The sequence below is a fragment of the Pristiophorus japonicus genome, chromosome 12 (genome assembly GCF_044704955.1).
Source record: "Pristiophorus japonicus isolate sPriJap1 chromosome 12, sPriJap1.hap1, whole genome shotgun sequence".
Taxonomy (NCBI): domain Eukaryota; kingdom Metazoa; phylum Chordata; class Chondrichthyes; family Pristiophoridae; genus Pristiophorus; species Pristiophorus japonicus.
In genome coordinates this window covers 51400912-51422907 of record NC_091988.1, presented here as the reverse complement: position 1 = coordinate 51422907, position 21996 = coordinate 51400912, and the positions used below count along the sequence as shown (strand labels likewise).

Sequence of the window (21996 nt, the reverse complement as noted above, 5' to 3'; positions counted from 1 at the left end):
ACCTTTCTCTCATCTGCCCAGGCTATGGGTATGGCTAACAATATATTAAACAGCCAGTTTCATTGTAGTGTAATAATACATTCTTCTGGTGCTTTCCTCTGTAGGACTATAGATGGGGTGATGTACACTGGTGATGTGAAGGAGAAAGAGGCTGCTCAGAAACAGTACAAAGCGGCAGTTTCCCAGGGACAAACTGCAGGTCTAGTAAAGTAAGGGCTAAGCTATACTCATATAATTACAGAATAATTAGCAGAGAATAGTGAGAAAAATGAAAATAATTCACAGGACAGTGCGGTGGAAACATGATTTGCACCCCTACCCTCATCCCACAGACGCTGGGGTTACAAGCTTTCCAATATCCATCGCTGAATTATTTTCGTGCTCTATTCTCAAAATGCTACCTAAAGCGCCATTATTTGATGACTCTTATCTTTTAACTCTTACTTGTTTTCTGGTGAACAAAGAGCATCCGGGAAAAAAATGGAGAAGTTTAAAGTGTCAGTAAATGTTGCAGCAGGCAAAAAAGTCACATTTGAACTAACTTATGAAGAATTATTAAAACGCACATTGGGGAAATATGAGATGATCATCAGCGTAAAACCTATGCAGCTTGTCAATCATTTCCAGGTACATCTATAAAATGATTATTTAATTTTCTGTAACTAAAAATACTTTAACTTGACATACACATAAAATTATCATTAAATTCTTTAATATTTTTGTTAAACAATTTTTTTTTAGATTGATGTCTATATTTTTGAACCAAAAGGCATTGCCTTCCTCAATGTTCATGGAACCTTTTTAACGAAAGACCTGGATCAAACTGTGGTGAAAAATAGAACTGAAACAAAGGTATGTAATTATAAACTTGATGGAGCCATCTTTAACATTCTCTTTATCAGAATTTCAGAATGTGATAACTGGAATCTAAAATCAAACTGACGCTCAATTTAGGCACATATTTCCTTCAAACCAACCCTGGAGCAACAGCGCAGATGTCCTGATTGCAGTGAAACACTGTTGGATGGAGACTTCATTATACAGTATGATGTCAATAGAGACCTGTCCGGTGGTGACATACAGGTGATTAGATGACAATTTGAAATAGTTACTACTTCTTCACGTTGTGCAACATTTCACCAATTGCTTCATATATATTATTTCAGATTGTGAATGGCTACTTTGTCCACCATTTTGCACCTACGAATCTACCAAGATTGCCGAAGAATGTTATCTTCGTGATAGACCGCAGCTTTTCTATGCGTGGCCTTAAATTTAAACAGGTATTGCAATCCGCCTAATCCATCTAGAAATTTATTTTGAAGTTTTTGTTGAAAAATATTTGCCAAACTCTCTCTATTTGTTTGAAAGATACTCTCACATCTTCAATAGTGTTATTTGTGTCAAAACACACCATTGCAACAAATGTGCATTTGCACAGCAACCTTACTGTTGCAGCGATGCTAATATTGAAGTTTAAATTGAGTCATATAAATGTCTGACACCTGATCGCACAACTGTAGTTGCCCAGCCTCAGCCTAAATATGATCTTCAGTCGTGCGGTTTTTGAATTCTTCTCACCTATCACTGGCTCCTTTGTAACAGAGCAGAGGGAGGAAAATTGGATGCTGAGACATCCTGAGCTGCATTGGTCAGGTTTCCCTCTCCAGCTTCACATGTGGAATGTTGCCCAATAAGGGGGAAACACAAAAGAGGAGTGAAGAACAGCCTTAACCTGAATCAATAACACAAGTATTATTTTCTCATTTACAGACAAAGTTAGCTCTTCTTAGAATTTTAGGAGATATGAATTTAAAGGATCATTTTACAATAATCAGTTTTGATTCCACCATTGAAAAGTGGAGGGATTCATTAGTTCAGGCAACTCCAGAAAATGTACTGCAAGCAAAAAGATACATCTTCCACTTACGGCTAGGAGCAGGTAAATATATACTTTCTACTTACAGCTACCAGCGAGTAAAGATTTAAGTAAGAACAGGTAAAGATGCAATTTTACTGTGAGGCGCAGGTAAAATGAGTTCCTAATTATTGCTGTCATAAATTTCAAATGTAAGCATCTTCCAATATAATGTTTTTCAACAGATTATAAAACAATTCGATAAGCATGTGATAAGTTTTAGTAAATACTCTGCAGAGCCCAGAGGCAAAAAAAAAAGCTAAGTAAGAATCAGGCTGCAATCAGACCCACCACAATACTATCAGTGATAAAACAGGTGAAATGTTGTGACATGGCTGCTTCAGCTGAGCTTCCGGTTAATGCTGACCCTTAGAATGATGATAATGAGGAGGAACTTGTTCAAAGTGGCGCCTTTGAAGGTCAGGAGGAGTTTGCTGGGACTTTTCTTATTGGAGATGGTGATTGTCTGGCTTTTGTGGTGTGAATGTTACCCCAATCACGTATCAATCCAAGCCTGAATGTTGTCCTGCTGTAGGCTGGCAGGAACAGTTTCATTATTGGAGGAATTGTGAATGGAACTGAACACTATGAAATCATCAGTAAACTGTCCCAATTCTGACTTTATGAAAGAGTAGTTAGCAACTTACATTCCAATGATTACTTCTAATGTAAAGTTATATAACTGTCTGCTTACTTTTGATTTTTTACTGACTTCCTCTCTTGTCCCTATGCACGATATACATTTGCTGGTCACAGTATCAGTAGACAACCTGCTGCCAGATATCTGCTAAGAGTTATCTCCAGCCAGCTGGTGAGAGAGTTGTTGATTCAGCCTCTAATATTATCTATCTTCTTGTGAAGAAGCACTTAACTGTTATTCCTTAACTTGCTTGGATGTGACAACTGAGATCAGGACCTTACCTTGTGGCCAATGGGGATGAATTACTCAACCTATTACTCAATTCATTTAGTTCTATATTGCTAAAAATTGGACAATCAAAAACAGAAAAGAAAAGAAAACGGCCAAATGCTCAACCTGAATAATTATCACTGTGGCTCAGTTTGTATGCATATGGAGGGTAGGGGGAGATGTTTCTTTCTTGAAGCTCTCTTTTTATGGAATTTAAGTACCTTTTCCCTGTATAAATTATCCCTTATCTTTGGTCTGCTTGCCTTGATGCCTCTGCAGTCAAGGGGCTGGGCAGTCAGCCAGCTCCCAGCTTGCCACCAATTCCTCCTTCCTCCAAGAAGCACCCAGGATTACTCAGGTAACTCTTCCCTCTGATAGGACATCAAAGTCCCTACGGCCCCTCCATGCTCAGCATGATGAAATTAGGTAGCTCTGATATGGCTGACCAGAATCTTTTATATCAGCTTAACTTGCTTGATAGCACTCTAGCCTCAGAGTCAGAAGGTTGTACGTTCAAGCCAAACTACAGACTTGAACATATAATCTAGGCTGATATGTTGATGCAGCACTTGAGAGATTGTTGCATTGTTGGAGGTATCATATTTTGGATGAGACTTTAAACTGAAACACTCTTTGATTGCTTGGGTGAATGCATAAGGCCTCATGACACTATTCAAAGAAGAGCAGGGAATTATACTGGTGTCCAGACCAATCATACTTCCCTCAAACAACACCAAAAATAGACCATTCATTTATTTGCTGTTTATCGCACCCTGTTGTGTGCAAATTGGCTGTTACATTTGAGTGCATAACAAAAATGATTGCACTGTTAAAGTAATCCATTATCTGTAAAGTGGTTTGGGACATCTGAGTGCATAATAAGGTGCTATATAAATGCAGGTTTTTTTCTTTATCATAACTCAATTTCTATGCAGCTAAACTTTAAAAATAATCTGCGAAAAAATGATACACTAGGGCTTGAATTTTTACAGATTGATTGTGAATGAGGGCGGGGAGGTGAAGGAAAATGCAGCCAGATTTTTTAATATTATCACCACATTAAATCGCTGATGAATATAATTGAAAACAAATTACAAAATCCAATTCTTCACAAGAAGTTGTTACTGTGAGAGGGATGGCTCAGTGCTCTGGGCTGATTATACTCCGCGTGCTAAGTGATAAAAACATGAATAATTGAGAAATGGCATTGTGCTTGGGTCAATGTTATATATTTTAATGTTATGTCACTTCGATCAGATATGTTAACAAATGTGAGGCAGTTTGCTATATTTGAAATGTTGTGCTTGAATCAGAATTATAATGAGATCAGTTCTGTGTTTTATGCCGCATCGACTGCACTATTTTGAGTAAGTTATTATCAAATACTTATTATAATTAAATAATAAAAATGGTAGGCCAGCATGCATTTCCTCTCTGTTGCACTTGCAAGTGTCAGACTAAAATTTCTGTTTCATGAAGTATATTGAACAAGGCAGCCATTTGAGTCAGGAGCAAGGGAACAGTTCCTAGTAGTCATGTTATTGGACTAGTAATTTAGAGGCCTGGTAAAAGGTCTGGAGACATGTATTCAAATCCCACCATGACAGCTGGGGAATTTAAATTCAGAAAATAAATCTGGAATAAAAAGCTAGTATCAGTAATGGTGACCATGTAACTACTGGATTGTCATAAAAAACCCATCTGGTTCACTAATGTCCTTTAGGGAAGGAAATCTTCCGTCCTTACCCGATCTGGCCTATATGTGACTCCAGGCCCACAGCAATGTGGTTGACTCTTAACCACCCTCTGAAATGGCCTTGCAAGCTATTCAAGGGCAATTAGGGATGGGCAATAAATGCTGGTCTTGCCAGCGACACCCACATCCTGTGAATAAATTAAAAAAAACATGTCTGAGTGATCTTGCCAGAAAAAAAGAAAAAGTAAGCCCGAATGACATTCAAACGGCAATTAAATGCTGACCTCACATAGTGTTTACTTAAAAGCAGTTAGGCTTTTTGGCCTTGAAGGAATACAAATCGCCTTAAAAGCAGAACAATATATTATGCATTACAATGTATAACATGGTTCTTATAAAACCACATATAATCTGACCTACCATGAGTAATTCCATGGGGGTCCACTGGAATACATATATATATATATATATAAATATGCTTGCACTTCAGAGGGTGCACTTTGTCACACATGCAAGTCTCTGTGTCACACATAAAAGATAAAAAACTATAAAAGAAGAGAAGGCCTCACAATCGATTTTGGGTAGGATCACAGAGGAGAATTTCCCCAATGTCTTTTCCATATATAAGTGTATAAGATATCCATGGCTAAATGTGAGCTTATAACACAAGCTGATTTTCTGCCCCACCTTTCATTCCAGAAACAAATATAAATGATTCTCTGCTACTAGCTGTAAGTCTTCTGGATACAGCTCACAAACAAAAGCAACTGCCTGAAAGAAGTGTCTCCATGATAATTCTCTTAACTGATGGTGATCCAAATGTGGGTTAGTTAAAACAAATTTTCCTAATCGATATAAAACTTTTGGAATAATCAGAATTCTCAAATATTGTGTAAACCTATAACATATATTTTTTTTTATATATAACATATATCTTCTGGCCATAAATTTAGAATTTATGTTATAAGTTTTGAATAATATTTATTTTGGGAGAACCAGTACTTACTTAATTGTAATCATAATCATATTTATATCACAACTGATTTGAGCATAATCACATGCAAAAATAGTGAAGGGAACTTGGAAAAGATGACTTACATTAGCCCACTGTTGCATATCTCCATGCAATTGGTTGCACAGGGAGTTGATAAAAAAAAGCTGTCTAACCTTTCTCTCTGCATGGAATGGTGCATAGTTTATGAAGACCTAAATACTGGAAGAAAACTAATTAAAATGGGGATTAAGAGAAACACAAAGGTTGCTTAATAGGATAAATGTATTCACTTCTATCACAGGGGAAAAGGACCCAGTAAAAATCCAAATTAATGTTAAAAGTGCCATACAGGAGAGGTACAGCTTGTACTGCCTTGGTTTTGGTTTTGATGTTGATTACAGTTTTCTGGAAAAAATGGCACTGGATAATGGAGGTGTGGCTCGACGTATTTATGATGATTCAGATTCAGCCTTGCAGCTCCAGGTAAGCAGATGTCAAAGTAAAGATTCATTCACCATTAGAATCAGTCTCCACACAGGCCTCTCATTCAAGGGGGCATAGGAAATGTTGGTGTCATTTGTGTAGTTTGCCTTTTGCTATGTCAGAAGGGAATTTTATGTGTGACTAGAAGGATTGGATATAAAGTAGAAAAAATGGTTGCCAGAAGGGGAAAGCTGATAATATTTTGCCTGTTATACAGATTTACATAGGCAAACATAAGGGGAAGGACTGAAGTGATACAAACCTACAAAGATCTGATTGATCAAATATTTCTCTAAAGAATGCCATGTTTTACCTCAGCGTTAGTGACAACCTTGTTTTACCATGGAATGGCTTTGTGTAATTCCTTTTCAATTCATTACTGAAAGAGGCTAGGATTGGGTTCGGTAGTGATGTACCGAGGGTGAGTAGTTTGCTGACGCTCACTGCCAAGGTTCACACGCGAAGAGTGTAAGGTACCAAAGGGCAACATGTACCACGACTTCGATTACCCAATTAATGCCTTCAGGAAGGGAGAAAATTGGTGATGAAAAACTAAATAAACCTAGCATACAATCTATGGGCCCTGTTGTACCTTTTTAACCTCCAGTTGGCTACGGTTTCCATTTAGTCCAAACATTTTAGATTTTTTACGTACCATATAGATATTTGCATGTCCCTCCAGTAATTTATGGCCTTCTTTGCAGTTAAAAGAGGAAGGCTAGCTTGTTCACAGGCCAGTTTTTTCCTCAGGTTATTTCTCCCAGCAGAGGAATTTCTCCAAAATGGTGGTCCCAGCAGAAACATGGTACAGTGCATAGCTATCATCAGTTGTTTCACTCCTCCAGCATTGTGATATTTAAATACCAACCTTTCCACCTGAGTCCAGGCTCTGACTGACAATTTTAAAATTGGAAACATCTCAGGAGGCTAGACTGATGCTGGGAGGAAGAGTTGCCCTTTGAATATCATTATGATGAAGGGGTGGAGCAACATCTGATAGGAATGCTATGTATTTGCACCTGCCAGCTGAATATGAAGGTGAAAATTTTGCAAAATAGAAGCTCTGAAATGTTCACCCTCGTCGTATATGCAGGTGATGGATATTTTAGTGAAAATGTGATGGAGGGTGGCTATCTTATGCTGGCGGAGCCTAGTCTTCTGCGGGGTAGAAATTGCCCTCCGTCCGAAACGTGGGCGCACCTTCCGTTTTTTAAAGGGTTGCGGCGGAGATGCCGTCGATATTCGGCACTATGAAGTTTTTTTTGGTGTCGGGGCGGATGCTGTGGCAGCTACGGGGCGGAGGCGCTCTTGCAGCGGGTTGGCCGTCCCAAGCAGGACATCAGCGCGTTGTGCTGTTGCATCCCATCTCTCCCCTTCAGGTAAAGGGGAGGGCCGCTGTGAACTCTGCATATTTTTCACATCGGTTCCCTGTGCCACCCAAGAGGGGGTGCCAGCCTGCCTGTGGGCGGCCCGGCCGAACCCGGGGGCATAATTGTCGGGCCGACCTGGCAGTCGGTCAACAATAAAAAATAAAATGGCATCGCCGGCAGTGTCACCTCCCCTTTAAGGGCGGCCATGCCGCCAGCCAACAAGAAGTGCACCGACAGAAAAAGCTGTCAGGGCACCGACCGACAGCAGTGCCACTCCCACGGGGCAATTCTGCAAAAGGGCGATTTCCTGCGGAGCAATTTTTGGAAGGGGTCAGCGCGTGCATGCTGCAGCGGGAAAACGGGTGGAGCAGTCCCCTACACTGCTCCGACCCTGAGGAAGGGCAATTAAAAATATGGCAGTCCCTCCGCGGAGACTTGGCAGCCATTCAGCACCGACCCATGGCCACCGCTTTCAGGCAGCCACAGGTCTTATAGAAAGGGGCAATTTCAGCCCCAGCTAGTTTTAATTCTTGATACAGTTAGTAGAACTGTTTTTTTTTAAGTTTGTTCATCTTTATTTCAGGTATGCCTTTAACCCATGTGAGAGCTGCAATCTGTATTTTGCTCTCTCTAACATTTTTAAAAAGTTAGAATCAAAGGGGTTTACCCACTTCCTGGTTTGCTGTCTGTGAGAATTCTGCGTTTTGATTGGCTGCTTCGACATCTTGTTGACATCACAGCAGCTCTTTGCTGGGAATCCCCATTAATTTCCGTTTACTTGAAGGTAAAGCCGAAACTCGAGACTCAAAGATCGCAAGCCCTTTGTGCTAAGCATACTTCGAGGCCTGCAACAAATGCCTTTGCTTCACTACTGACCGCAAATTCCAGGCCAATATTTTGCATAGAAGTCCCCTGGTCTGACTGCAAGCCAGATACTCGGCAAGATTCTCACTATTTCATAACTGTTAAAGAAGCAAAGTGAAAATAAAAGTCTCAACAGTTCCAATGCAGTAGAGGCCACAACCCCAAACTACTGTCATGTTTCACTCATATATAATAAACAATTAGAAAAGTATGAAATGTTCACCTTGCACTGCGTATCAGGATTGGCTATGTGACACTTTGCACATAAGAGGGAGTTCTGGCATTTGGCCAGTGCTGTACCTCATCTGAGGATCAGTGATCTGTGATTGGATGAAAGATTGTTTTACCTCTCTGTATATTAACTTTATCTTGTGCATATATGGACTGAAAATTCACTTTAAAAAGTAATCTTTACAATTTGCCTATTTGTATGTTAATGTTTCATTTAATTAGCTTTTTTAAAAAATTGCTTAAGCCCTTCATTCTGTGCAAATGTCTGTACTTATTTGTTTTCCTACAGGGTTTTTATGATGAAGTGGCAAATCCCTTGCTTTTGGATGTTGAGCTGCAATATCCAGAGAATGCCATTTCAGAATTAACAGAGTTCAAATTTAGACAGTATTACGCTGGATCTGAAATTGTGGTAGCTGGCCAGCTTTCAGACAACAGTCTGGATATATTCATGGTTGAAATTACAGCTCAAACTGTAAGTCCCCAAACTCCTCACACATGTTCTTTAAATTATTGCAGTGCAGCATTTGCACTTGATAAAATAGACAATAAAACAAAACAGAACTAAATTGCTACTGAATATTAGTTCCACTTTTAAAATAGTCATTTCTACTTTGAGCAGCACTGTTAAGTAACAACAAAAACCACAGCAAGTTGGTCAGTAGAAAGGTCTAATTTTACATGGCAACTTCTCACTCTCTCTGAAATATCTGAAAGCTTCATACGTTAATTACTTTTTTTTTGGAGTGCAGTACTGTGATAAATGTGGCAGCCTGTTCGGTTAGGCACAAGATTCGACAAATAGAAGTGCAAGGAATTACTCATTTATATTTTGGTTGAGGGGGGATAGTCAACACAGTTCTCAGCTCCTCTTTAAATAGTGCCATGGGATCTTTTATAACAACAAACTTCCATCTATATAATGCCTTTAACATAGAAAATGGCCCAAATGTTTCACAGAGGACTCAACAGTTCCTGTTGCTGTTTTTGTTTCTCTTTCAGATGCTGATCAAACTGAAAGAAAGAGTTATGTTTACATGGCACCTTTTCATGTATCAAATGTGCTTTACGTAGAAAGAACAACTTTGTAATGCAGTGACTGTTTTTAGGTAGACATATGCAGCAGCTATCTTGCACATAAAATGACACCATCAACAATGAGATAAATTACCAGCTAGTATGCTTTAATGGTTGAGATCATCAGGAAGAACACCTGAATATAGAAAACTCATTGATCTTCTTGGAGTAGCACGACGGAATCTTTAACATCCACCAGAACAGACCATTTAATATCTTATCTGGAGGACAGCAACTGCAGCAATGCAACACTTCCTCCAACTACATTAGTCAAAATTATGTGCTCAGGTTCTGAAATGAGGCTTAAACCCATGATTTTCTGACTCAAAGGCGAGAATGCTACGAACTAAACCAAGCTGACAAGCAGTGCATGTACAATATGTTATTAAAGATTTCCTGCATTCAGTTCGTTTCATTTCTGACAACATGCCACAGTTGATTTTTCTTAATTTAAAATGTCTTCCTAAGAACAGAATGACTTATCTTTATGGAGTCAGATTGAAATCTTTAATGTCAACCACATTGATGATGTAATTCCTTTGCAGGCCAGCAATAATTTATCTGTTGAGAGTAAAGTCAACATGTCAGAGGCAGAGAGTGTTCTTGAACATCAGCAATATATTTTTGGTGACTTTACTGAGAGACTGTGGGCTTACTTGACTATTCAACAGCTCTTAAAACAAAGGTAAATTCGTGCTTTCTACAAAATTGCACAATTAATTAGCAAGCAGTACAAACTGAGTTCATATTTGAAAAGAATTCTGAGCATTTTAACGCCCATTTATAGCTAACAAAATATGCTTTGATCATAAAGAAGAATGTAATAAGTTAGCTGATCTAAGCCAACGCAGCAGTAGGGAGCTATAGTTGGCCCTCAGCATCTTACATCTGCGAAGGGGACAAGTTGGCCAAATTGCTCTTCATAACCATTATCAAAAATCCCTGCTAGAGAATGTACTCGTATGGATGAGGCTGCGGATAAGATTGTGATCGGCTGTGAAGACCCCATGGTTAAATAGCCTACCAACACCAACTCGTCAGACTCTCCAATGAAGAATGGCTTTTTGGTGAAGTTGTCCCTAGCTTTGAAAGGATGAGACATTGGTTTCAGAAGAGGATGTGTACAAGAGGAAATAGGAGGGAATGTTGGAGGAGAGAAAAATTGGTTGCTTGTTTGTTGAAACAGTTCGTAAATCATTCAATCGGTTTCCATATTCAGGGTTTCAGCAGGTGCAGAAGAAAAGAAAAAACTAACGAACAGAGCCTTGGAACTTTCGCTGAAGTACAGCTTTGTAACGCCACTAACGTCAATGGTTGTGACTAAACCAGAGGAGAACAGAATGGATGGAATCCTCGTGGCTGACAAACCCATGGAAAAAGGTAACCTTTGTTTTTAGTTCTTTGGTTTAAACTGCTTTTTTGGATATCAGTTAAACTTTGGCCAAGACATCAATCATAAATATTTCCTTCATAAAAACTATCATACAAAAATATTTTGCGAGTGATTTAGCCTCAAGATTACTTGTGGAGGAGATAGCTAATTTACTTAATGGGTTCAAAAGATATTTCTCATGTGTTATTTCAAGAACATCAAAAAAGTTAATAATTCATCCACTGGTATTGCCACGATAATTTCTAGTCTTTTATGCTCTTGCAGTATTTGCACTTCCCAGGGATGTAATAATTAACCACAATAAAAAATACACCATAACAATACACCAAGAACAGTAGTTAAAGCATTGTGCCTGACATGAGGCAGACAGACCATTGAAAATAACTATGGCCCAGAATTTGTGATCAGCGGCAAAGCGATGGTGATCGCTGCTGACCTTGAAGAAAACTGTCCACAAAGATCTCGTGATCTGTGTTGAAACCTTTGGCTTTCTTGACGTTAATTTGATTGTAGCGCTGTCTATAGGGGATCGCCAGCATCCAGCAGCAGTGATGTCATCAAGCTGGCTAAGCAGCCAATCACATTGAAGAATTCTCACAGACAGCAAACCAGGAACTAAAAGGCAGGTTTTATCATTCACTTTTTAATTTTACAGAGAGCAAAATAAAGATTGGTATATATACACGGGGTTAAGGTAGAACCATAAATATCATACATAAACCAAGCATAAAAAATATTTTTTATTATTTAAAAAATCTAGTAATTTCTATCATAATATAGCAATTTGATATTCCACAAATATAAAATTAGTGTTTCAGGGCCAGAACGGTTTTTCAGCAGTAGTTATTACTCAGAACACCATTAAAAACTCAGTTATACCTCATTGAACAAGGCTTGACCTTTTTATGGGGTGTTTAACAGTGATATGACAGCGGAAAAGAGGAAGTTTTAGTTAGTTCAAGTGATTTCAATGATTGCCGGCTATGGGGAGTTTCACAGCGCAACCTGTGGCAGAGCAGCGAATGACTGACTGCAACTTCAGAATTCCTGCGTTTATCTGTGCATGTACTAAATCCTGAAGTTTCAGAGGAGTAATGATGGCGACGCTGACAGGTTCATCATCATTACCACCGTAAAATCTGAGCCATTATTGGGAAGCACAGTTTCAATAAGGAATTAGTGCCAAATTTGTTTACCAGCTAAACTAGCAGGCAGCTCCGGATTTAGGGTGTTTGATAAACTCCTAGGGGACGAAAATGCCCCTTTTTAAAGCTCCGTTAGTGTTTCCGGGGGTCACTAATGGGGCAGAAACATTTTTTCACTCAGGGGAGGGGGTCGCTACCGTCTGCCGGGAAATTGCTCGTGAGTTTGCGGAGGCGCATATACATTGATTCCCTTAATATCCCAAAATCTATCGATCTCTCTCTTGAATATACTAAGGACGAATACATAATGGACATATTCTGGGCATTGAGTGAGTGGTAGCCCTTTCTGTTCAGGAACACCATAAAACAGGATGGCCCCATCTTATTGCCATGCTGTGATGCCAAATTGGAAGAATTCCCCAGACCTCTGAAAAACTATATGAGTTACCTGATAAATATTTGCCTGGTTACATGACCCTGGCTGATGGTCAACAGACCTCCTCACTGTCTGAAATGAGCCGGTGGCATAAAAGTTGTGTGGTCGACACCTTCACTGCTACGGGCAAAGCTCTGAAGGTAGATGACCATAGTTGCAGGTCTTCATGTGGTAGCGGGCACAGTTCCCCAAGTATGTTTTTAGTGAAATGCACTCCTCCAACACAGAGCCCCTCCATAAGGTCTTCATCGGACCTGTGTAGCCTGTAAATTCTTTGGGTGGAGCATAATATCTTAAAGGGTGCAACTCCTCATACACTGCTACACTCGCCTTTCCTCCATCCTCTCCTGCTGTTCCTCTTTCTCTATTATAATGTAAGACAAGGGAATGCCCAATGGGAATTCCATACCTCATCCTTAAAACCTCTCACTGCGAGTAGGGGCAAAAATATCCTAGTGGTCTCACAAGCAGTCAGAGGTTAAGTCCAACACTGTTTAGTGGAAAAGCAAAAAAAAAGGTTTCAAGAACTCTTTTGAAGTTCCAGCAATCTGTAGTCAAAGTTTGTATACTCTTTAGACTGAAAGGTTTCTCAGTTACTCCAGTTTCAGTTATTACTGGTAACAAGTTCCCCTTATAAATCCTGCTCTAAGTTACACCTGGTGCATTGTGAGTGTAACTTTGGAATTTTGGCATGCCAACACCACTGGCCCTCAGTTACATATTTAAAGCTGCTCTATGGTAATTTAGTGGTTGAATCGTGGGGAGGACCAAACCACAATAGGAAATTCAGACATATCAACTTTGAGATAGAATACTGGTGGCAATGGCTTCCACTCCAATTCACAGATCAGTAAATTGAGTTGCACCAATTGTAAGCCCTAGAAATACTGACAATGGTGAGCAAAACAGAGCTTTAGTATTCTGGTTGATTTTGTAATTAGAGCCTGGTCATTTATTATTTGCTGAGTTCACTTTTCTGTTGAAAATGTGCATGGATAACCACAGATCCCCTCTCCTCAATTCAGCATTCTGCAAAACTATACACTGCGCAAACACCAGTCATACCCAGTGAGCATTAACTCACCCTTCTGGAATAACTCAATGGGGGTAATCTTGAAGGACTATTCCACTACATGTTAAATCTAATTTTGGATAGGTATTTTGTAAAATCACCTTTGCAGTAACCAAAAATGTACCTGATGACTACTAACAGATTGTAAGCACGTTATAACTTCACACATGTACCTTGATTCATTGTACCAAATGTATTTTTGATACATTTGGTACAATACTCATTGGAGTTCAGAAGAATGATAGGTGATCTTATCGAAACATATAAGATAATGAGGGGGCATGACAAGGTGGATGCAGAGAGGATATTTCCACTCATGGGGGAAATTAAAACTAGAGGACATTGTCTCAGAATAAGGGGACGCCCATTTAAAACTGAGATGAGGAGGAATCTCTTCTCTCAGAGGGTTGTAAATCTATGGAATTCTCTGCCCTGTGGAGGCTGGGTCATTGAATATATTTAAGGTGGAGATAGACAGATTTTTGAGCGATAAGGGAATAAAGGGTTATGGGGAGCGGGCAGGGAAGCGGAGCTGAGTCCATGATCAGATGGCCTACTCCTGCTCCTATTTCTTATGTTTTTATATGTTAACTGTTTTCATATTAATCAAACAAGTATACAGTAATCGTAAAGCCTAAAATTTGTCAAGCTTTGCAAAACTGAGAAAAAGCATTATGGCTTCACGCAATTAACACAGTGTGAAAATCAACTAACTGGTCTTGGGATTAGATAAGACACTGTCTGTACAATCGGGTCTTAGAATTACCAGGCCTGGGACCAGACAATGTCTGTAGAACAGGAGATAACAGATCCTGAAGTTGTTGGCTAAGGCCTTGAGAAAAAGCAAAAGCCAGATAAGATGGAGGAACAGCCCTCTTCCTCTGTTGTAGGCCAATGATTGGTCAGGCATAAAGGTATGACATCTTGAGGACCAGCCAATCACCCCTTGACCATCAAAGGTAGGGATGGGAAGTGGGCTGACTCTTCTTAACCACTTGCGTGGTCAATTAGCATTACAGAACCTGCCTGATTTTAATTTCCATCTGTTTATTACCCAAGCGGTGAAGACAAGACTTACCACAGTATGTAATTTCATCGAGGCCCTGTTTGCCCTTTCAGGTAGATGTAAAAGATTCCATCACACTATTTGAAGTAGAGCAGGAGAGTTCTTGTCGGTGTCTTGGCCAATATTTATCCCTCAACCAATACCAAAAAACAGATGATCCAATCATTATCTCATTGCTGTTTGTGGGACCTTGCCATGTGCAAATTAGCTGCCGCGTTTCCCTACATTCCAATAGTGACTATACTTCAACAAGTACTTCATTGGCAATAATGCACTTTCGGGCATCCTGCGGTTGTGAAAGTTGCTATATAAATCCAAGTTCTTTCTTTCTTCAATTAAATGGACACAACTGTACAAAATCTTCAGCTTATGTATTTGCAGATGCCATGTAATTTGATATAACCCAAGAGCGCTTGTAAAATGCTGAATTCAATACAATTTAAAACAAAATGTTCTAGAATGGGTTCTCTGTGATGCTATAGAGAGTAACACAAATGAAGACAAGGAGATTTATGAAACATTTTTTGGTCCAGCCAAACTCCAGGCAGTGCCGAATGGAGGATATTCCCGTACATCACAAGATTCCCGTACATCACAAGGCTTCCGTGCATCACAAGGCTCCCGTGCATCACCAGGATATATTCGCACAACAAGCATTGGTAAGATCACCTAGTAAGATTTATTTTTCAAATAAATGTAGTCATGCATGTATATTTGCTAAAAAGCAATATTATTCAGAAAAGAATACAATATAGGTTATGTTCACTCTATTGTGATAATTAGCATCAAATAAGATTTTAGGTAAAGAGATATCACCAAAAAAGTAGTCTGATTTCTGGAAACAGGACACTACAGAGGTAGTCAACTAGTAAAAGAAACCAATAAGATTTTAAATAAAGAATGGTTGAATCATTTTTTGTGGGATAGAAATGATGAGCACTATTGCTCTCATAGGGTTAACCTGCTCATATTGAATTCCTTTGTGCTATTTTAGTGCAGACAAATACCCAGTTATTTTTTACCTTGGTGCTTTAAGTGTAATTATAGAAATATACAATTTAAGCTTTCAAGTTGAGGTGTATAAATTGTTATTTTTATTCATCAGAAAATGTTAGTATTATTCATTTAATTCCTAAATCAAGAATTATTTAAGTTTATAGTTAAATAAAGTGGCACCAACATTCCTAACTACACCTTTCTACTCTGAAAAACTTACTTTTAACTTTATAATTGCTCTCTGTTCTCCATTTTTCTATCCATATGTCAACATAGTCCTCAATTCCACACACCATTATCTTTGCATAAGTCTCTTGTATGGTACTTTATCAATAAAGTGCCACATAAGAGATTTATGGCAAAGATAATAATGCATTTTGAAAATCTGTCTGAATCCCATCTATTCCTTTATCTATGTTTCGTTATTTCTTCCAAGAATTCAGTGAGTTGCCTTGCTAGACTTGATCAGATTAACTCCTCTGCATCCCGTCCTACAGCCCAGAGTAGGACATCCACTCCCTGCAGACTCCTTACTTATACAGTCTTTTACTAGTTGCCTACCTCTGTAGTGTCCTGTTTCCAGAAATCAGACTACTTTTTTGGTGATATCTCTTTGCCTAACCTCTGCTTCAGACATAGACAAAGATCAAAGTGTTTTCCAACACAGTGGGTGAGAGGTGTTTTTCCAGTTAGCTAGACATGCTAATGATTTGTTTATTGTTAAGTCCCTGGGTTCAAAGTTCTTGCATTTAGCATATTAACCACCCTTCACGTGGGTGACCTTTTTTTAAACTAATGAGAATGCACATTGTTTTCACAACACCCCAATTAAAAGTAACTCTTCTGAATTCTTTGTGTAAAAATGGTCAAACAATTCTGAAATATGAGAACTATCTTATCCTGTTTTACCTCTCTCGCAACCTATTATCTAAAAACCTATAAAGATTACTTTTCCTTCCAAACAATCTACTCCCCTTTGTTACTCCCCATAGCGCCATTTAACATCTTCATAAGGATATTAGGTGGACTGTACAGCCACCTAAGAACTCATGTTAACAGTGGAAGCAAGTCTTCCTCAATTCCGAGGTGCTGCCTATGATGATGATGATCCATCATAGACAGTCCCTCGGAATCGAGGAAGACTTGCTTCCACTCCTGAAGTGAGTTCTTTCGTGGCTGAACAGTCCAATACAAGAGCCACAGACTTTGTCACAGGTGAGACAGATAGTCGTTGAGGGAAAAGGTGGGTGGGACTGGTTTGACGCACGCTCTTTCTGCTGCCTACTCTTGATTTCTGCGTGCTCTTGCCGTTGAGACTCGAGGTGCTCAGCGCCCTGCCGGATGCAATTCCTCCACTTAGGGTGATCTTTGGCCAGGGACTCCCAGGTGTCAGTGGGGATGTCGCACTTTATCAGGGAGGTTTTGAGGGTGTCGTTGTAACGTTTCCGCTGCCCACCTTTGGCTCGTTTGCCGTGAAGGAGCTCCGAGTAGAGCACTTGCTTTGGGAGTCTAGTGTCTGGCATGCAAACTATGTGGCCTGCCCAGCAGAGCTGATCGAGTGTGGTCGGTGCTTCAATGCTGGGGATGTTAGCCTGGACAAGGACGCTGATGTTGGTGCGTCTGTCCTGCCAGGGGATTTGTAGGATCTTGCAGAGACATCGTTGGTGATATTTTTTCAGCGACTTGAGGTGTCTACTGTACATGGTCCATGTCTTTGAGCAATACAGGATACCGGGTATTACTACAGCCCTGTAGACCATGAGCTTGGTGGCAGTTTTGAGGGCCTAGTCTTCAAACACTCTTTTCCTCAGGCAACCGAAGGCTCCACTGGCGCACAGGAGGCAGTGTTGGATCTCATCGTCGATGCCTGCTTTTGTTGATAGGAGGTTCCCAAGATATGGGAAGTGATCCACGGTGTCCAGGGCCGCGCCGTGGATCTTGATGACTGGGGGGGCAGTGCTGTGTGGCGATGAAAGATATTAGTCACAGCTCTATTCAGATGTAGGCCATCCCTTTTGTACAACTCAATCCTGCTGTTTCTAGTGCCCAAGAATATCAGAATCTTCAGCATGCCTTGAGCAATACAATAACCTCCCTAAACTGACTATTCTTATACTGGTGTGGCAGTGATGGTAATCCTGAATTTACTACCGTTTGAGGTCCTGCTTCCTAAATTAATTCCTAACTCTTGATACTTCTTCCCTAAGCCATTGACGTGAACTATGACTTTCAGTTGTCCCTCTTCCTTTGGAAGAACTTCTGCACTAGAACATAAGAACATAAGAAATAGGATCGGCAGTAGGCCATTTGAACATTCGAGCCTGCTCCATCATTTAATAAGATCATGACTCAGCTCCCCTTCCCTGCCCGCTCCCCATAACCCTTTATTTCCTTATCGCTCAAAAATCTGTCTATCTCTGCCTTAAATATATTCAATGACACAGCTCTCTGGGGCAGAGAATTCCATAGATTTACAACCCTCTGAGAGAAGAAATTCCTCCTCATCTCAGTTTTAAATAGGTGGTGCCTTATTCTGAGACTATGTCCCCTAGTTTTAGTTTCCCCTATGAGTGTAAATATCGTTCTGCATCCACCTTGTCAAGCCACCTCATTATCTTATGTTTCGATAAGATCACCTCTCATTCTTCTGAACTCCAATGAGTATAGGCCCAACCTACTCAACCTATCTTCACAACTCAACCCCTTCATCTCCGGAATCAACTTAGTGAATCTTCTCTGAACAGCCTCCAACGCAAGTATTTCCTTCCTTAAATACGGAGATCAAAGTACGCAGTAATCTAGGTGCGGCCTCACCAATACCCTGTACAGTTGTAGCAGGATTTCTCTGCTTTTTTACTCGATTCCCCTTGCAATAAAGGCCAACATTCCATTTGCCTTCCTGATTACTTGATCTACCTTCATATTAACTTTTTGTGTTTTATGCACACTGCAGCACTTTGCAATTTTGCTCTACTTAAATTATAATTTGTTTTTCTATTTTTTTTGCCAAAGTCGATAACCTCACATTTTCCCACATTATACTCCATCTGCTACATTTTTGCCCACTTAGCCTGTCAATATCCCTTTATAGATTTTTTGTGTCCTCCTCACAATTTACTTTCCCACCCATCTTTGTATCATCAGCAAACGGTCCCTTCATCCAAGTCATTAATATAGCTTGTAAATAGTTGAGGCTCCAACACCGATCCCTGTGGCACCCCACTCATTACTGTTTGCCAACTAGAAAATGACCCATTTATCCTGACTCTCTGGTTTCTTTTCGTTAGCCAATCCTCTATCCATGCTAATATATTACCCCCAACCTCGTGAACTTTTATCTTGTGCTGTAACCTTTTATGTGGCACCTTATCAAATGCCTTCTGGAAATCCAAATACACCACATCCACTGGTTCCCCCTTATCCACCCTGCTCGTTACATCCTCAAAGAACTCCAGCAAATTGGTCAAACATGATTTCTCTTTCATAAAACCGTGCTGACTTTGCTTGATTGAGTTATGCTTTTCCAAATGTCTTCCTTAATAATGGATTCCAGCATTTTCCCAATGACAGATGTTAGACTAACTGGTCTATAGTTCCCTGCTTTCTGTCTGCCTCCTTTTTTAAATAGGGATGTTATATTTGCGGTTTTCCAATCCGCTGAGACCTCCCCAGAATCCAAGAAATGTTGATAGATTACAAACAATGCATCTACTATCTCTGCAGCCACTTCTTTTAAGACCTGAGGATGTGAGCCATCAGGTCCAGGGGACTTGTCCGCCTTTAGTCCCATTATTTTATCGAGTACTACTTCTTTAGTGACAGTGATTGGATTAAGTTCCTTCCTCCCTATAGCCCCTTGATTATCCACTATTGGAATGTTTTTGGTGTTTTCTACCGTGAAGACCGATACAAAATATTTGTTCAACATCTCTGCCATTTCCCTGTTCCCCATTATTAATTCCCCAGTTTCATCTTGTAGGGACCAACATTTACTTTAGCCACTCTTTTTCTTTTTATGTACCAGTGGAAACTCTTACTATCTGTTTTTATATTTTGTGCTAGTTTACTTTCATAATCTATCTTCCCTCTCTTTATTAGTTTTTTAGTCATTCCTTGCTGGCTTTTAAGTTTCCCAATCCTCTGGCCTTCCACTAGTCTTGGCCACATAATATGCCCTAGTTTTCAATTTCCTTAGTTAGCCACAGTTGGTTATCCCTTCTCTTACAGTCTTTCCTTCTTATTGGGATATATTTTTGTTGTGAGTTATGAAATATCTCCTTAAATGTCTGCCACTGCTCATCAACTGTCCCATACTTTAATCTATTTTCCCAGTTTCCTTTATTTAAGCTTCGGACACTGGTTTGAGATCCAACTTTCTCAACCTCCAACTGAATCTGAAATTCAATCATGTTATGGTCATTCATTCCGAGGAGATCGTTTATTAATCCTGTCTCATCATGCAATACCAGATCTAAGATAGCCTGCTCCCTGGTTGGTTTTGCAACGCACTGTTCAAGGAAACTATCCCGGATACACTCAATGATCTCTTCCTCAAGGCTACCCTGGCCAATTTGCTTTGTCCAATCAACATGAAGGTTAAAATCTCCCATGATTAATGCCGTTCTTTTTTTACAAGCTTCCTTTATTTCTTGATTTATACACCGTCCAACATGTAGCTACTGTTAGGGGGCCTATAAACTACGTCCACCAGCGACTTTCCCCCCGTATTATTCCTCATCTCCACCCCCCACTCATTCTTTTTTGTTTCTTACCATGTCACCTGCGAGGTAACATAACAATTGGAACTCACATTTACAATTACAGAAGTGACTGATTAGTTGTCTCACTGTCCAATCCCCCAATACTCCTGCTTATCTGCATTTAACTCTCATGCCGTCCCCACCACTCCAACCCCCCAAGTAATTTATTAGCACTGCTTATTTATCTACCCTGAATTGCAGTTCTCAGCTGTATTTGTTGGCTTTGTCCCTTTATGTGACCTCTGACTTTGACTCTGGTCTCTCTATTATTGTCTCCAACCTAATCCCTGCTACTGCCAGGAAATATGTAACCCATTAATTACGACATAACCTGGCTGATGTAACCTGAGCTTTTTCATGAACTCGCTTTGGCTGCCTGTGAGTGCTCAGGATTTCGGGTCCAGGGGTGCTCAGGGTGTGGGGTTCTGGGAGTGCTCAGGGTGTGGGGTCTGGGAGTGCCCAGGGTGTGGGGTCTGGGAACGCTCAGGGTCTCGGGTCCAGGAGTGCTCAGGGTGTGGGGTCTGGGAGTGCTCAGGGTGTGGGGTCTGGGAGTGCTCAGGGTGCGGGGTCTGGGAGTGCCCAGGGTGTGGGGCCTGGGAGTGCCCAGTGTGTGGGGTCTGGGAGTGCTTAGTGTGCGGAGTCTGGGAGTGCTCAGGTGGTGTGTGGTTCTGGGAGTGCCCAGGGTGTGGGGTCTGGGAACGCTCAGGGTCTCAGGTCCAGGAGTGCTCAGGGTGTGGGGTCTGGGAGTGCTCAGGGTGTGGGGTCTGGGAGTGCTCAGTGTGTGGGGTCTGGTAGTGCTCAGGGTGCGGGGTCTGGGAGTGCTCAGGGTGTGAGGTCTGGGAGTGCTCAGGGTGCGGGGTCTGGGAGTGCTCAGGGTGCGGGGTCTGGGAGTGCTCAGGGTGTGAGGTCTGGGAGTGCTCAGGGTGTGGGGTCTGGGAGTGCTCAGGGCGCGGGGTCTGGGAGTGCTCAGGGTGCGGGGTCTGGGAGTGCTCAGGGTGCGGGGTCTGGGAGTGCTCAGGGTGCGGGGTCTGGGAGTGCTCAGGGTGCGGGGTCTGGGAGTGCTCAGGTTGCGGGGTCTGGGAGTGCTCAGGGTGCGGGGTCTGGGAGTGCTCAGGGTGCGGGGTCTGGGAGTCCTCAGGGTGCGGGGTTTGGGAGTGCCAAGGGTGCGGGGTCTGAGAGTGCTCAGTGTGCGGGGTCTGGGAGTGCTCAGTGTGTGGGGTCTGGGAGTGCTCAGTGTGTGGGGTCTGGGAGTGCTCAGTGTGCAGGGTCTGGGAGTGCTCAGTGTGTGGGGACTGGGAGTGCTCGGGGAGCGGGGTCTGGGAGTGGTCATGGTGTGTGTGGGGTCTGGGAGTGCCCGGGGTGCAGAGTCTGGGAGTGGTCAGGGTGTGTGCGGGGTCCGGGAGTGCTCAGGGTGTGGGGTCTGGGAGTGCTCAGGGTGTGGGGTCTTGGAGTGCTTAAGGAGTGGGGTCTGGAAGTGTTCAGGGTGCGGGGTCTGGGAGTGCTCAGTGTGCAGGGTCTGGGAGTGCTCAGGGTGTGGGGTCTGGGAGTGCTCAAGGAGTGGGGTCTGGAAGTGCTCAGTGTGTGG

General features: G+C 41.3%; 1 protein-coding gene across 1 annotated transcript in view; it reads left to right on the top strand.

Annotated features, from left to right (window-relative positions):
• The first annotated feature begins 465 nt into the window (after window positions 1–465).
• The window catches only part of LOC139276765 (inter-alpha-trypsin inhibitor heavy chain H3-like), a 42065-nt gene continuing 20534 nt past the window's right edge, over window positions 466–21996 (top strand). The window contains exons 1-10 of the mRNA XM_070894773.1: window positions 466–627; window positions 742–852; window positions 955–1083; window positions 1167–1283; window positions 1774–1942; window positions 5224–5349; window positions 5820–6001; window positions 10089–10228; window positions 10763–10923; window positions 15114–15314. Of these exons, the coding sequence (XP_070750874.1) occupies window positions 481–627; window positions 742–852; window positions 955–1083; window positions 1167–1283; window positions 1774–1942; window positions 5224–5349; window positions 5820–6001; window positions 10089–10228; window positions 10763–10923; window positions 15114–15314 (1483 nt within the window). The 5' untranslated portion in view covers window positions 466–480. The remainder of the gene's footprint in view (window positions 628–741; window positions 853–954; window positions 1084–1166; window positions 1284–1773; window positions 1943–5223; window positions 5350–5819; window positions 6002–10088; window positions 10229–10762; window positions 10924–15113; window positions 15315–21996) is intronic.